The sequence below is a fragment of the Capricornis sumatraensis genome, chromosome X (assembly GCF_032405125.1).
Source record: "Capricornis sumatraensis isolate serow.1 chromosome X, serow.2, whole genome shotgun sequence".
Classification (NCBI taxonomy): domain Eukaryota; kingdom Metazoa; phylum Chordata; class Mammalia; order Artiodactyla; family Bovidae; genus Capricornis; species Capricornis sumatraensis.
In genome coordinates, this window is record NC_091092.1 from 68,905,323 (window position 1) to 68,923,534 (window position 18,212).

Below are 18,212 nucleotides of genomic sequence, written 5' to 3' on the forward strand. Positions count from 1 at the left end.
GCATTACTAGAGCATTGTTTTCTTATTCAGTGTACTTATTGAATACACTTATTCAGTGTACTTATTGAGTATCTATTATGTATATCAATTGTGACTCAGTCATGACTCTAGATTCTGGAGAAATAACTTACTTCAGATCTAGTATTGATTATTTAATCTGAGACAGGTAACTGAAACTTTATTGTTTAAGCATTGATAAGAAGTTAAAAATAATTTTGTAACAAATAAAACTAGATCATATTAACTGAATCATTTTAAAAATTGATTTATTAAATGTGATGTTTGTATCTTCCAAATCTAAAAATTCAAATGAAAGTTTTGAAATTGTTCAATTAAGGATACAACACAAATAGACTTTGGGAAACCCCCAACTTCTAGGCTTTGGGTCAGCAACACAGGTCTCAAGCAAAAGAACCTTCTAATTTTTAATTCATTACATCATTCCTCAATCTTGGAAATTTAGGATACCCTGTATTATAGGAAGCACACATACACACCTAATGTGCATATATGAGTAAAATATCTCCACTCAAAGAAAAAATCAACAGGGACAGTTGAAGACTCAAACCGAACTCATCTAGTTTGTGTGAGTACACTTACTGTAGTAAGGCAGTGTAGTACAATATTTATGAGCACACACTATAGAGCCAGATGTCCAAGTTTGAAGCTCACTCTAGCATTTATTAGCTATATGACCTTAGGCATTTTCTACAGTCTCTCTAACATAAGTTTCTTTATCTGTAAGATGAGAATGGCATTAATAATGCCTACATTCTAAGATTGTTATGATAATTAAATTAATCAATATATGTAAAGTACTTAATGGTTCATAATGTGTTATAAAAGTATAGCTATTATTGTTGGTTATATAAGAACTATAAGGTAAATATGAATTAACTGGGCTTCCCTAGTGGCTCAGTGGTAAAGAATCTGCCTGCTGATGCAGGAGATGCATAAGGAGATGCGGGTTTGAACCCTGGGTCAGGAAGGTGCCCTGGAGAAAAACATGGCATCCCATTCCAATATCCTTGCCTGAAAAATCCTACGGACAGAGGAGCCTGGTGGGTTACAGGCTCACAAAAAGAGTTGGGGTCACAAAAAGAGTTGGACAAGACTTAGCGACTAAACAACAACAACAGCATGACTTAACTAAATTCACAACCCTTTGATAAATATCTGATATTAAAGTGGAAAAATAAGAATCTTTTCTGACTATTCCTAATTGGAGAGCAGGTGGGCTTGTGAGGCAGGGGCACAAAGATATAGAAAATCCTCCTTGAAGATGGGCATAATACTAAGAGGTTATCTGATTCAAAGATGATGAGTAGATCCAGTGAGAGGATGGTCTTTCAATGGAGTGGTGAGGAGAGTGGAAGAAACATTTATGTGATAGGCCTTGGCACTCAAGAGTAACCATTCAATAAGCCAAGAGATAAGTGCCTACAATGGATTTTACCCTCTTAAAAATAACTTTTTTAAAGTTTTGAAAAATTGAAGTATAGTTGAGTTACAATATTATGTTAGTTTCAGAAGTACAGCATAGTGGTTCTGCATTTTTACAGATGATACTTCATTAAAAGTTGTTAAGATAATGACTATAATCTCTTGTACTGTATAATATATCCTTGTTGCTTATCTATTTTATACATTGTCATTTGTGTCTGTTAATTCCATACCCCTATATTGTCCCTGTCCTTTCCATTTCCTCACTGGTACCCACCCTCAGGGGAAACTATTGGCCTTTAGTATGAAAATTTCGCTATTTGTTCATTCAATATATGAAATATTTTTCTATTAGAATGAAGCTTCTAATGATGGAAGTGTTCTAGAAAACAGTTTAGTTCAGTTGCTCACTGGTGTCCGACTCTTTGCAACCCCATGGACTAAAGCACCCCAGGTCTGGCCTCCCTGTCCATCACCAACTCCCAGAGCTTACTCAGACTCATGTCCATTGAGTCGGATGCCATCCAACATCTCATCCTCTGTCGTCCCCTTCTCCCCCCACTTTCAATTTTTCCCAGGTTCAGGGTCCTTTCAAATGAGTCAGCTATTCGCATCAGGTGGCCAAAGTATTGGAGTTTCAGTTTCAACATCAGTCTTTCCAAAGAATACTCAGGACTGATTTCCTCTAGGATGGACTAGTTGGATCTCCTTGCAGTCCAGGGGACTCCCACACCACAGTTCAAAAGCATTAATTCTTTGGCACTCAGCTTTCTTTCTAGTCCAACTCCCACATTCATACACGACTACTGGAAAAACCATAGCCTTGACTAGACTGACCTTTGTTGGCAAAGTAATGTCTCTGCTTTCTAATAATTTGTCTAGGCTGGTCATAAATTTTCTTCCAAGCAGTAAGCTTCTTTTAATTTTGCCACTGCAGTCACCATCTGCAGTGATTTTGGGGCAAGAAAAAAAAAAAAGTCTGCCACTGTTTCCACTGTTTCCCCATTTATTTGCCATGAAGTGATGGGACCAGATGCCATGATTTTAGTTTCCTGAATGTTGAGTTTTCAGCCAACTTTTTCACTCTTCTCTTTCACCTTCATCAAGAGGCTCTTTAAGTGTGGTATCATCTGCATATCTGAAGTTATTGATATTTCCCCTGGCAATCTTGATTCTAGCTTGTGCTTCATCCAGCTTAGCATTTCTCATGATGTACTCTGCATATAAGTTAAATAAGCAGGCTGACAATATACAGTCTTGACATAGTCCTTTTTCTATTTGGAATCAGTCTGCTGTTTCATGTCCAGTTCTGACTGTTGCTTCTTGACCTGCATACAAATTTCTCAAGATGCAGGACAGGTGGTCTGGTGTTCCCATCTCTTGAAGAATTTTCCACAGTCTATTGTGATCCATATATTAAAAGACTTTGGCATAGTCAATAAAACAGAAGTAAATATTTTTCTGGAACTCTCTTGGTTTTTCAATGAACCTGAGGATGTTAGCAATTTGATCTCTGGTTCCTCTGCCTTTTCTAAAACCAGCTTGAACATCTGGAAGCTCATGGTTCATGTATTGTTAAAGCCTGGCATGGAGAATTTTGAGAATTACTTTACTAGCATGTGAGATGAGTGCAATTGTGTGGGACTTTGATCATTCTTTGGCATTGCCTTTCTTTGAAATTTCAATGAAAATTCACATTTTTCAGTCCTGTGGCCACTGTTGAATTTTCCATATTTGCTGGCATATTGAGTGCAGCACTTTCACAGCATCATCTTTTAGGGTTTGAAATAGCTCAACAGGAATCCCATCACTTCCACTAGCTTTGTTTGTAGTGATGCTTCCCAAGGCCCACTTGAGTTCACATTCAAGGATGTCTGGCTCTAAGTGAGTAATCACACCATTGTGATGATCTGGCTGGTGAAGATCCTTTTTGTACAGTTCTGTATATTCTTGCCTCCTCTTCTTAATATCTTCTGCTTCTGTAAGGTCCATGCCATTTATTTCCTTTATTGGCTCTTTCTTTGCATGAAATATTCCCTTCATATCTCTAATTTTCTCTAGTTTTTTTTTCCCATTCTATCTCTTTCCTCTATTTCTTTGCATTGATCACTGAGGAAGGCTTTTTTTTTTTTTTTCCTCTCCTTGCTATTCTTTGGAACTCTGCATTCAAATGTGTATATCTTTCCTTTTCCCCTTTGTTTTTCACTTCTATTCTTTTCACAGCTATTTGTAAGGCCTCCTCAGATAGCCATTTTGCTTTTTTGCATTTCTTTTTCTTAGGAACGATCTTGATCCCTATCCCCTGTACAATGTCATGAACCTCAGTCCGTAGTTCATCAGGCACTCTATCAGATCTAGTCCCTTAAATCTATTTGTCATTTCCACTGTATAATTGTAAGGGATTTGATTTAGGTCATACCTGAATGGTCTAGTGGTTTTCCCTCCTTTCTCCAATTTAAGTCTGAATTTGGCAATAAGGAGTTCATGATCTGAGGCACAATCAGCTCCTGGTCTTGTTTTAGGAAACAACAATGTGTTAAAATTGTGTCATTGTGATAGTCATATATTCATTTTCCTTTTCTTTCCGACTTCTATTCTGACTTGAGTGGTTGTCTCCAAAATTGCTGGAAACAGAAAAGGAAAATGACAGAATTTAAAAGCATCTTAGATTACTATCTTTTGAAATTACGTGCTAACCACTAGATTAAATTTTGTTAAATGCTCAGTACTCAATTTTTTCCAAAATGAAAGAGGATAGCACTGTTATCCTCAAAATGACGTAATTTTAAGTGTGTGTTGGTCAAACTGCTAACATATATTTCATTAGTCTTATATTATAAAATGATAGTTCCAGACAACCTAAAATATTCCTTCATTTCTCTTTCTCTTTGGCAGAAGTAACTTCACTTGTAACAGTACTTCTCTGTTGATGATTTTGCTGAGGTTTATAGCAATACTGAAAAATAATACTAAATTCACTTTCAAAACAGAATAAATGGATTAATGTATTTTAACCAAGACCAGTATGACAACAGCTGACATCTAGCAGCCTGTTTTATTTACAATATGTTTTAGCTTTACTTGAATTAAGAGTCCTAAATATACTTGATTTGAATGAATATAATATATAGGAGACTTTTCATTAAAACCAATATTTGACCTAGTGTTAAGACAAAAGCATGTTTTGGCATAACATATATTAAGTTATGAAACTCTAGATGTGCAAAAATTTCATCCAAGCAAACAGAAACCTTTTTCAAATGTAAAAGAGATATGCAAATAATACCACATTCAACTTTATCAGTTGCATGACAAAAGAAAATCAGATCAGTTATCAGTCTTTGCCTAGAAAGGAGTTAGATGGTTCATGGTTATGCATTTATGGTAAGTTCAGAAGTATCTTACTTTTCCCCAAAGCATCAAATTCAAGATGTCACTAGTCACTAGACTCCATGATTTTTTTTTTTTTTTTTAATTCCTTAATAATTTCTGTCTCCACCATAATGACTGTTTGGGTCTGTACTATTTTCCATAAAACTAAAGTTATTGTCATGGGAATGAATGAATACACATTACACCATTTTATTGTCTTATTACAAATTTTGCCTTAAGAATGGAATTGTTTTGCCCACTTCTTTACGTTTCAATGTTTATTGCTAGCATAAAATACAATAGTTTTGATGCCCAGTTCAGTCTGTGACAAACTGTAAACATTTAATAGACTCATAAAAACAAACTTCAACCTTTTCAATATTCTGCATTTTTATTGACTGCTCATACTACTTTATCCTTACAGGTTACTGAGACTGTAAACAGGAAGAAAAAGAATGGGTGGTGAATCAAACTGATTCAAACCTTGGAAAGTTCAAAGTTAATTTTTCACCTGGAATATATAAGGCTCTACAGTTTCAGGGAAATTTTTCTTGGATTTAATTGGAGATTGATATAGACATAGGATAATGTGATTTTTTTTAAGTGATGGTGAGCACAAAGAAGGTATTTAACCCTCTTTTCTAGGAATACTTGCATTATTATAGTGGAGTTACTTTTGTATTCTCTTCTTTAATGAGAATAAGACATATTAATGGTTAAAATGCTTAAGCCAAGAGACTAGTGTAATGTGCCTATGCCTTAGGTTAGGAAATCCTTGCACATCTCTGTGTGCAGGAAATTTTCAAAGTCAGTGTGAAAAGGTGTTTTTCCATGTACTGTGAGGTGTGTCACAAAGAATGTTATTAATGGTAGTTGTAATATCAAAGTATATGAATCACTTGCCTCTTTAAAAAACAAATCAGAATAGATTCCAGGTTGTCTTGGTGATACCACTCTTAAGTTCTTGCATTACAGTTAACATCCAGGGAATTATACATAATCTGCTCATTTAAGTGTCAACTGCCACGTGTATTATAGTGGGGGTAAAGCACCGCAATAGTAGGTACTAAAAGGGGAATTTTCTTTTCACTCTGTTTAGATACATTTCAACCATATTGAAACATTTCTTGTATAGAATGTGGAAAATGAGGAGAAATGAACAAAGTAATAAGAGCTAGTATCTAATGAGTACTTCTCATGTGTCAGGAACTAAGGTAAGCATTTAGCATAATAAAAACCTTATTAGAATGTGCAATTATTATTATTCTGATTTTACAAATGAGAAAATTAAACACAAGTTTAAAGACTTGTTCAATGTCCCAGAGGTAGTTAATCTGCAGACTAAGAATGCAACAGCTCAAAATACAGAATACAAAATATATATATATATATATATATATATATATATATATATATATATATATCCAAAAGCAATAGTGATTTTAAAATTCTTGGATATAGAATGTACTCAATAAATGTTTGTTGAGCTAATGAATAGGTTTTGAGTCATTAAAAACGTATCTCCCCAGGAAGTACATACGTAGCTTTTAAAGAATTATCCCTTGTGTACCCACTTAATTGCATCATCTTTCTCTGGGTGAATCTGGGGCTGGTTTTATAAGCAAGGATTTTACAGGAGAAGATTGTAAACCAAACCAGAAAACATCCCAGGTAGATAACCAAAGTTTCCATAGTTGGAGTGTATGTTTAGAGGCACTACCAGCACCAGAGACAGGAGCCTAATTCTGGTTAAAGAAAACTTAGAACAGGCAAGTTTTATTCAGACGTTGCTAATCTCAACACAAAAAAGAGAAAAAAGGAAAAAACAAAAAAAAAATTAAAGTTAAAATTTATATTCATGAAAATTACTGAATGACAAGAATAGAATTAGTACCAACTCTTTTTTAAATTATGAAAATTATGCCTTTTTAAAATTTATTTATTTTAACTGGAGGTTAATTACTTTACAATATTGTATTGGTTTTGCCATACATCAACATGAATCCACCACAGGTATACACGTGTTCCCCATCCTGAACTCCCCTCCTTCCTCCCTCCCCATACCATCCCTCTGGGTGGTCTCAGTGCACCAGCCCCAAACATCCAGTATCATGCATAGAACCTGGACTGGAGATTCATTTTATATATGATATTATACATGTTCCAATGCCATTCTCTTTAATTTGACATTGATCTTTGAGCAGACACTGCACAATTCTGACAGCCAGAGGCATGGAACATGGTCAGCGAAGGCACAAAGAGTTTAGAATAACACATATTTTCCAGTAAATACACAGCTTCTTTGCAGGTAAGTTGATTATTTTTGTTGTGTTTTCCAGAATTTTTAAAACAAAAATGCTTTCATACTATCAGAAGGTAATGATAATATAGCTTGTGATGCTTTTACTAAAAAAGAAAGAGTTGCCATTTATATCACATATCTCATGTCAAAAGAGTTAAAAGTGAGCCAGAAAATAAATTGTTTTTTATTGAAGTATTAAGGATCTTTGTCCTAAAAGTACCCTTTAATATATTTAAGACCTATCAAATCCACCTCTCTTCATCTGAACAGCTTGGCCATTTTTACAAAATATGGACTTAAATATGTGTGGTGTTAGTAGAGGGGCGGGAGGAGTTACTGCCATGGTGATTGTAAGCTTAAGAATCATTTCAATGGCTACTTTTAAAACAGTTACTCCAGCGTGTGTGTTCTAATTGTGTGTGTGTGTGTGTGTGCTCACATTTGTGTATAATTAGAAGCAGCCAAGAGACTGTGATTTTGAAATTGGTTAGTCTTCTATTTAAGCATTTTTAACAGATGTGAATAACAATTTTAATTTGAAATGTTATTCATCTTAAACACACAATTACTTTTGAATATCACTCATCTTTCATTTACTGAATAGCTTATTTTTCTACAAAACTCTTGGAGACAAATTTAACCAACAATTATCAAATATATATAAATTAATTTTATCTTTTTTTCCTCCTGTAAGACACAAGTGTAAAATGTAAAACTTTATTCTTCTGCAGTGTGAGCCCATATACTTTCATACTCTCGTACAGCAATGGATGAGACCCATGGCATATACTGCCCTTCAATTGTGCACAGAACTCCTATTGATATTAATGAGTTTTTGCCTGAACTGACTATAGTCATTTTATGTGGCCTGAAGTGGTCATTTTATTGTGATTTGCATATTAGTTGCTGCAGAGTATAGTGTATATATCATTTCTAAACTGCCTAGGGATCTTTACAGAGGAAAGTAGTACATAAATTGAAAAGATTATTACTGTCTTTATTATAAATGGTTCTATTTGTGAGTCTTCTAAATCATGCATAAATACAGTAAAAAGTGCAAAACAGATGTACAGAGAAAATTCCAAGAAATAAAATTATTTTAAATCAGCAATTTTGAAATTATCCACTTTTAGAAGTATTTTTAATCCATTGAAAACAAGTTAGTTTATTTTCTCATTTGACAGACAACATCAAAGTAGCATATGCAGACGCAGAGAACTAAGGAGGAGAAGTGAAAATAGGACTTGAAATTTCATTCTGGATGAGACAGAGACTCTCAGTGTGAACCTTTTTCTTGAAGTCCCTTCTATACCTACTTCTTTAGTTCTGCCCTAAGGAGGTTAGTGATGCGCACCAAAAAAGCCCATATCATCCACTAATCCATGTACAGGGATGAAGGGAGAACTCAGAGTGGATGAAAGAGCTACTTTGTAAAGTCACTGCAGTTTCACTTTTAATGTAAAATCTGGAGAAGTTAGGCTTTTCTCTCCCAGGATAAAACATGAAAAATGCAGGTTATTAAGGAAAATATGTTTATCTAGAATTTCAACCCCTCTCACCTTAAAGGCTCAGAATTTTGGGTTAAATATTCTCGGCTCCTCTTCCCATGATGAAATAAATTCATTTGTAGAATATTGCTGTTTACTATTGAGCAAGTCAATCCTTATCTGTCAACAGTGCCTATTGTACTTTATTTTGAACATAGCCCCTGATTATTGCAACAAATATCACAAATCTGACTCTTTTTTTGTTATTTTTGTAGGCCACCACAGGTTCAAGACAGATCTGTCTTTGATTTTGATATTTTCTACATGTGTATATACATGCATTTCTGTAGCAATAAAGAAAAAAAAACTGATGCTAATTAAACATGAATATTACCAATACCACCACAAGTAGACTGTGAATAGCAAGAGATTTATATATGTGTACGAGTAATGGAGTGGGTTGCCATTGCCTTCTCTGATACTCATATATAAATGGATATATAATATACATACACACATCTCTATGTAACACATCCACTTAGATAGCTTTCTTTCTGCAGTTTGGAATCATATGACATTTGAAGTCAAATAAACAACTGCCCCTGATCCATAGTCTTCTATTTTCTGTGCTTTAAAAATGTGACATCAGGCAGGGATTTTAGCATGTAGGATGTATATGTATGTGATTTTCTGCGCCCAGATTGCAAGTATTAGGGAAGAAATAATCTTTTACCAGATATTCATTCTATATAACAAATCTCTTTTTAATGTTGGTTTAGTGGGGAGATACAGACATTGCTTTCCATGCTCACTTTTATAGGAAGTTTTCCATGTTTATGAAAGTTGGGCAGAGCAAAGATTGGTCTCAGATCTGGTCAAATCTGGGAGGTAATCAGTCACATTATAATGGTATTGCCCTGATGTGAAAAATGACTGGGAAGATGAGAAGCAATCAATATGAAAACCCCCATTCCTGCCAAGAATCTCTTTTGATATATAAGACATTGTTTACAAGATAAAAAAGCAAGAGGTCAGTTCAGTGTGTGTGTATCATAGTTTGTGGGAAGTTCACTCAAATTAGTCTTTTTTGGCATTATAAAAAAAAGGCAAATTTTGATAGAGAGTGATTTTGTCGTTGTTGTTGTTTTCAACTGGCTATACCAGAACAATATGGACATTGAGTAGTTGGAAAGATGAAAAGACCTACTTAATGAGTTAGTCAATGAGTTAACTTGTTTCCTGTCTTTGAGCACAGTCTGTTTTCTGTTAAATCACCTTGCCTGTGTGCAAGTGCAGGGATAGAGGGAGGGTGTAGGAAGACGAGGCATGTTTTCAGTTGTATGTGTATATTCACATGTATTGAATACTGTAGCGTTTCCACCACAAGCAAGTTGTCCCATGATTCCCTTACAGAGTGAAGCCACCTCATAATAAGGCTGTTTTTAAAATTAACAAGCCAATCAATCCTAGAGGAAATCAGTCCTGAATATTCACTGGAAGGATGGATGCTGAAGCTGAAACTCCAATATTTTGGCCACCTGATGCAAAGAACTGACCCGTTGGAAAAGACCCTGATGCTGGGAAAATTTGAAGGTAGGAGCAGAAGGGGGCGACAGAGGATGAGGTGGTTGGATGGCATCACCTACTAGATGAACGTGAGTTTGAGCAAGCTCTGGGAGTTGGTGATGGACTGGGAAGCTGCAGTCCATGGGATTGCAAAGACTTGGACATGACAGTGACTGAACTGAACTGACTTGGAAAGTATCCAAGATTAGCTCATCTTATACTCAATCTCCCTTGATAAGAGAACCCAGTGTTCCAGGTAGTGAGTAAGATAATGTGTGAATAGGTAAAAAGTTCTATTAATATAATCATATCTATGAAAGAAAGCATAGTGATCTAATGTATTTTTCACTGGAAAGTGCAAAGGGTTGATTTTGTGGATTCTGTTTACAGGAAAAATAGTCTAGGGTCCTTGTATGTGATCCTTCTGTCTCCACATTTTTAGAGGTAGCAGAAGTTAACTGGATTTTGTTTTCAAGATTGTATTTCTTTAAATAAGCCTTTCATTTTGGAAATGTCTCATCAGGAGTGTCCTCGAGAAGAGATACTTTTATTTCATCTTATAAAAATCTTAATTGATTTCAATATATGTTCACTCTTCTTAGTGTTTTAAATGTTAACATCTACAAATGAGTAAGTTGGAGGGTTGTTATTTTTGAAACTACTATTTTAAGACATGCATAAAGAATGTTATAGCCTTTTATTTTACAGAATAGATTAATGGTTTCTATTCACATAGTATTGCTTTGCATTGTTACTTTTTCTTCAAGACTTTTTTGAAAGGGTCACATGTTTAGCTTTTTAAATATCAAGTCATAGAAATAACATTCACAATTCTGAGGTTCCATATGCATCTTTAAAAATATCTGACAGGTAGAAAAACACATTTTTTCCTTTGGAAAACTATGTTTTAACCTCTGGCCATTTTGTATTTCTGCACTCTCCCCTTCTTCTCCCCTCTCCTTACTAAAAATATATTTTGTATAAAAATAGAAAATTATGTTTCTACTTATAGCTTATAGACAATTAAATAAACAACAGCATCCTGACTTGGGAATAAAAGAAACATCTGAATGCTAAATACTTCCAAGAGAGCAGTGTTTGATTTTATTAAAGAAAAACATAGCTTATGTACTAATTTCGGAAATAGTTTCCCCTACTCTTTTTGTTTTAAAGATAATAAACCAATTTTCAGGTATAATATTCTCTTCTTTTATTGTTGGAAAGATATGCTGTAATTTATTATGCATGCAGAAATTTGTTATGTATGCAGAAATCCACAAACAGATTATCAACCTATGTCTACATACAAATGCATACTTAAATCACATATTTGACTTTGTTTACCTATCTGTAACACCTAAACGATTATTCTTTTCACATCTACTGCTCCCGCCGCCCGCCATACTCACTTTATTGTCTACTGCTCTAACCAGGTAATGGAAATAAAACACGTTTGCTTTCACACCATTAAATATAGTTAACCATTATTTTTCTTTTTTCACCCATGGATTCTTATTATGGGAGGGAGAGACACTGCTGTGAAGAGCTGAAAGAAACTGAAGCTAAAGCTGCTTCTCCTACAAAGGTCTTGTTTTGGAATTGGGTGATGTCAACCTTAATACAAAGAATATCCCAGGCAGAGGCACCAACATCCCCTGAATTTTAAAGAAAATGTCATGTTAAAGATATAACAATATTGATAAGGAGGTCATCAGAAAAGCCAACTAGGGCTTAGTTATATATTAAGAGAAAGAAAGGCAGTAAAAGAACCAAGTCTCATAAATACACATAAATATATGTAATCAATAATACATGGTAAAATACTGATAAAATACTGTGTCTATATGTATATATTTATACAAGTATTTCCTGAAATATCTGCTTGTGGCTCCATTAAAAAGTTCAGAATGTACTGCTAGTTGATTTCTGTGCACTTTAGTAAGCAAAGGTATTATTTTTTAATCAATTCAAAATTGTTCATAGGATGTTGAAAGAGAAAGAAATTAGGTGGTAAGAATGGAAACAGAACCAACAGGTTTAAGACTATGGCTTTTGTGCTTATAGTTACATCTCTATAAAACCAGTATCATTTATAAAGAGAGATAGGCCTATTAGTATGCATATAGCATGTAGAATATCTCATACACAACACCCATATTTGTATGGTGCACTGTAGAACTTTAATTTATTAGGCAATCTAAAAAATTATAATAATTATCTATTAAAATAAGTAATTTTGCTCTAATGAAAAAACACTTCAGAGTATAAACTGAAGAGGATTTTACTGTTTGAAAATTACAGTTAAATGTCTTTTCTATTACTTTAAAATGCATCTACAGAAATGTTGTATAAGGCATATGTGTACATACAAACCTTTAAAATATAACTGCTTTTAATTTAGTAAATTATTCCTCAGCCATCACTACAGGTAACTGTCCCTTATTTTATTTAAGGCCTTGTGATAAAACAATAGAGGTGAAATGTTATGTATAAGTGAGAAGAAGAGTAATTCACCAAACTTTTACTCCAATGTCTCCATGTAATCTATTTTTCTTCCCCCAAACTCACATAGGAATGGTCAGAATTCAGCCTTTAATGGGCAATACTAAGTGGACAACAGTATAGCCAAGTTTCTGGGCCCAGGGAAAACCTTTAGAAGGAGAGCACTTCCATTCCTCATCAGAGGAATGGGGGCTCACCTACCAGAAGGGCATCACCAGATAGGAATGAAGAAGAGGAAGTGAGGTTGCTGCAGCTAGGTGAAATGAAAGCCTCAACGAAGGACTGGCTCCAGTTTCATGAAAGGGAGCTCCAGAGAAGGGTCTATCTACTGGACAAGAGAGATACACACTCCTTTTTTAGAACGTTAATAAGATTTCACCTCCTGAAATGAACCCCCTGCCCCACTAGCTTTCTCCAATATTGGGGGTGTGTTTGCATGATCCTGGTTGTGATAATAGGCCATGTTGTGTGAGTGTATAAAAGGCCAAAATTCAGTGAGAGAAAATCAAAATTTAAAAAAGACTAATTTCTAACCTGAAGCAAAGCAGATGTGATGCTTATCTGGAACCTCCTCCTATTTAAATGCTTCATTTCATGTACCACACGATAAAAAACAGGAGAAAAAGACAGTTTTTTTTTTGAAAAATGTTTTATTTAAACCTTTCAAATCTTTTACAACAATAAAATATTGTGTCAATATAAACCCCTTGACTGAAACCATTCACATCAAACGTTACTGCAAATTGTTTTATTTTTGACACCCAACTCATCTTTGAAAGAATTTCCTTCTAATCACAATGCAGAATTTATTGAAAATAAATAATTGCTGGAAACTTCAATAGGCAATTTGAATAAAATAGTTGAAAAAGCAACTCTTAATGAAAATAGCGTTTATTATACATCAGTTACTAAATGAATAAACTAAATGATTTTTCTTTAAATTAATAACTTCAGAAATGTTTTATACAAAACTGTACAATTATAAAGTCGGCAGAAATATTTGGGTTAACTCAGGTTTGAACCAGAGTGTTAACTGGAGAGGAAAAGAAAATCGAAACAAAGAAAACTGTAACAGTTGTAAAACATGAACTCCTTGAGGGGGAGGAAAAAAAAAAAAAAATCCCAAAACTAAAACCCAACTACCAACAGAATGTAGAAGCTTAGCAGAAAAAGAAAAAAAAAAAAAAAAAAAGTCTGGGATTCAAATTAAAACAGGCTCTTCGATCTGCATCTGGGGGACACACACTGCACCAGTGCCCATGGCCCTGGCAGCCCATACTGCTGTTGCTGCTGCTAAGTCGCTTCAGTCGTGTCTGACTCTGTGTGACCCCATAGACGGCAGCCCACTAGGCTTCTCTGTCCCTGGGATTCTCCAAACAAGATTACTGGAGTGGGTTGCCATTTCCTTCTCCAATGCATGAAAGTGAAAAGTGAAAGTGAAGTCACTCAGTCGTATCTGACTCTTAGGGACCCCATGGACTGCAGCCCACCAGGCTCCACCATCCATGGGATTTTCCAGACAAGAGTACTGGAGTGGGGTGCCATTGCCTTTTCCGCAGCCCATACTAAGGATCCTCAAAAAGGGGCCATAGGCTTTCAGGTCCTTATAGGTAGTGTGAAGCTTTGTCTACCGCAGCTTCCTCTGGAGGTTGGGCTAGTCTGCGGCCCAGTCTTACGGAGCCCCCAGCAAGGTCTGGCTAGCAGGGACTGGGTGCATGGCTGCATGTCTGGTCCAGAATGTGTGCTCCTTGGGAATGAGGTGTGCCTGTGGACCTGGCATGTAGACATGACAGCTAGTAATAAAGCCACAGAAACTGCATGATTTTTGGATCTTTACACAGACCAGTGAGATTTTCTGTAGTTTTTTTTTTTTTTGTAAATAATAATACGATACACATAGCTATCTACAAACACACACACGTTTGCACGCTCACACACACACACACACAGACACACACACACACAGACAAAAAGATGAAGAGGAAAAAACCCAGCCGCCCAGGAGCTCTCTAGCTCACTCAGTCTTTGCCATGGGCTTACTACCAGCTGTGATTGTTGGAGGCACAGAGATGGCTCCCCATGGAGTCCACCCAGAGGCAGTGGTATATACACGAGAGGAGGTGGTACGTGACTAGACCAGAATCCCTGTAAACTTTGTCTATCATTTCATTGACTTTCTGCACAGAGCAGAGAACTCCTGTCCACCACTCCCTCGCCACCCCTCCCTGAGGGTTTCTCACTCACGGAGAAGGCGGCGAACTGGAGGTGAAACGAACTGGAAAGCGTTGACCCAGTCCGTCGCCAACGTGTCCCGGTCAGGTCGTCGTCTCCAGCTAAAGCAATCGCGTATAAAAGCAAAATCCTTTGCCTATAAGGGCTAAAGTAGGGTCGCGCTAGCAGCTGGCCTGGCAAGGCGCGGCGCGGGTGGGGAGCTTGAAGTAAGTGCAGGCATCCCCAGACTTCGGGAAGTGAGGAGCACTTTCCGCTCCTCAAGCCGACCCCTTTCGCCTGGCGCCGCAGCGAAATCCTTCTAGGGCATCTAGGTGCACTGTAGAAGCCTATGGGGGTTCCATAGTCGCGGGATGCAGGGCAGAAACCTTCAAAATCTCCTTCCCTCCTGTGTGCTGGTTTGCAAACAGAATTGGCTGCCTATTTTGCCTACCCTAGGAACTCTGTCTCCCGGAAAAAAAAAAAAAAAAAAAACATATATATCTTCAATATCATCAACAACTCTCTCTACTGTATCCTCTCTTCTCCATAAAGATTTGGGATAGGAGATCAGTGGATGGGTAGACATCTCTCCCTTCTTCCTTTTCTAAGCAATTAAAAAAAAAATCACCTCAATGAAGGAATAATAATAATAGCAATAACAATATGAAGTGGTCGATTAGATACAAGTCATCTCACAAATATTGTGTACAGTTGTAGTAAAACACCGCAGACACTTAGAAACGCTATAGAAGTTTTAAAAAATGCAAAACTAGCCTATTGTAAAACAGATTTCACCTGAAATACAGCTGCTATAACCAAGGCGCTGAAAGGTTATTCAGAGGCACACATCTGTCTTCCCACCCCTTTCCCCATCCCTACCCCGCCCCCAAGTTACTCGACTCCTTTCTCTTCCTAGAGAGGAGCGACCAAAAATCAAAACAAACAAACAACAACAACAACAAAAAAACAACCTTACTTAAAGTAAACAGCGTATTTGATCAGCAGAAAAGGTTGGAGGGAAGTGTTTTTCTTGACGCAGGGGATATGAGGTCCCTGCCTGGATGCTTGATGCAACTGTGTATCCGCGTTAAGCCTGAATGCCTACGTGTGTTTCTTTTCTTAGCGTTAGACTCTTCTGTTGGGAAAAGAAAGAAAAAATGGAAGGAAGGAGAAAAGAAAGAACAAACAAGAGAGAGAGAGAGTGAGAGAAATCGCAACAATAAAGCTGGAATTAAAGGAAGAGAGTGGAAGAGAAAGAGGAATCCGCGCTGCTCCCAGTGCGGCCGGCCGCTTCCTGGCTTCCTGCAGTCAGAGATCATGGCAGGATGTGTCTGTTTTCACCGTGTGCGTGTGCGAATAAACCTCATGTGGCTGCTGATCCCCTGGTGGAGTCATTCTTTTCTCTTTCTGTCTTCGATTACAGAACCAGACACGCACCACTTCTTTCTCCAACTGGAGGCTGTCTGCCAGCGAGGAAATCTCCTGCGCCGCAGGCTTCGGACACTTGAGGAAATGCGTCTCCAGTACGCCCTTGACACTCACCTCGATAGAGGTTCGCTTCTTCCGTTTGCGACCCTGTGCCGCGATCTTGTCAATGCTGGTCGGGCTCCCTGTGGATGAATCAGCCTCTTCCAGCCACTTGTTTAGCAGCGGCTTCAGCTTGCACATGTTCTTGAAGCTCAGTTGTAAGGCCTCGAATCTGCAGATGGTGGTCTGCGAAAACACGTTGCCATACAATGTGCCCAGCGCCAGCCCCACGTCAGCCTGCGTGAAGCCCAACTTGATTCTTCTTTGTTTGAACTGTTTGGCAAACTGTTCCAACTCATCCGAGGTTGGTGTTTCCTCGTCCGAATGGTCCAAGCAGTGATGCGAACCTAGGTCGCCGTGGTCTGGGGCTTCCCGGAGCACTGGATGTAAGCTCTGAGCTGAGGCAGAGGCCGGCGGTGGAGTGAGCCCCCCGTGCTCCAGCATGCCGCTCACCGTGAAGCCAGGCTGCGAGTACACATTAAGGGGTTGGCTGCTCGACGTGATGGACGGATTCGGAGCTGGGCTCGCTCCCCAGGCATTCGGATGGTTAGTGTGCGGAGAGTGGTGGGAGACATGCGGCGAGCGATGATGGATGATCGCACCCAACTGTAGGTCTTCACGCGCAGGCTTCACGTCTTGCTGTTCCAGGGGGCTGGTGGCCAGTGTGGAGGACCATGGCCCTCCATCGCTCAGACTGGTTACCCAATGATGCCCGAGGGGATGCCCATTGCTAGGAACTCCCTGCAAGTAATCACTTTGGAGAAGTTTCTGAGTGTTTCGGAAAGGACTCCCCTGCTGCATGCCCGCAGAGTCCGCATGGACTAGAGAGCTGGAAGTGAGAATGCTGTAGGGATTCGAGGCAGCTGTGGCCATGGTCGGTGAGGATCCCCTACTAGTTATAATGTGGCAAAGGGAGCAGCTTCAGTCTTTGACATTTACTGTGCGGGGAGCCAAAGCAGCGAGAGCGAGTTACCGGCATCCGCTGAGGCCAATTGCATCGCGTCTTGACCTGGCCTGCCACGAACTCCACCAATGGCGGAGCGAGAGGCCGAGCTAGCTTTCCAAATTAGGCGGGCGAAGCTTGAGAGTTTCGGTGAGACTCAAGCAGGAAGTGAATCAATCTTTTGGCTCCATTGGCTGCCTGGCGCTGAGTGGCAGGAGCTTATTTGGTTGACCCTTCCCCCAACCTCCCCCCACTCTTGGACTTCAGGGATGTTTGTAGAGGAGCGGGAAGGATGAGAGGGAGTGTGTGCGTGTGTGTGGTGCGGGATATAATTTTAGAACTCTTTTAGGTTTAGATTAACCCAAATAAAGAAGAATATTAAGAAAACAATATAACTTTAAATGCCATCCAGATCTTAGCGGATATGGATTTTTCTCGGATAAATTTGGCACTCTGGGTTAATTGGGTGCCAGAGAGTGAAAAACAAAACCCCACTCTAGGCTTTGAGCAAAGGAACATGTTCGGTATGACCCTAAATCTAGTATCAAAACCCATGATCCCAATAAGAAATATTTCAATGCGTTTTATTTCATTTTTCATTTATAGGAAACTGTATACCAAGTAAAAAAGGATCTAAGAAAAAGATGCTGAAAATCTTCTGGAAAACAGACAAACAAACAAAACCATGTTGATTTAAGACATGAAGCACTGGAAAATCCCGAGAAAGTAAAAGTTAATGTGATACCAGAAAAAATCAGTTATTTTGAAATTTGTCTTCCAATTTAGTTGGTTAATTAGTAGATTTGTTTTTTTTTTTTTTTTTTATACTGTTCCGCTCCATGTCAGCTCCCATCACAGG

The 18,212-nt window shown here is 37.8% G+C and overlaps 1 protein-coding gene across 1 annotated transcript; it reads right to left on the minus strand.

The window, feature by feature from the left end:
• Positions 1-16,191: 16,191 nt before the first annotated feature.
• On the minus strand, positions 16,192-17,283 carry POU3F4 (POU class 3 homeobox 4). The gene has a single exon (XM_068962829.1). The coding sequence runs from the start codon at positions 17,281-17,283 to the stop codon at positions 16,192-16,194; it is 1,092 nt and encodes a 363-aa protein (XP_068818930.1).
• Positions 17,284-18,212: the final 929 nt, after the last annotated feature.

What these genes read in the sequence shown, in the direction of transcription:
- POU3F4 (XM_068962829.1), bottom strand. Translation starts at nt 17,283, where the DNA reads ATGGCCACAGCTGCCTCGAATCCCTACAGCATTCTCACTTCCAGCTCT.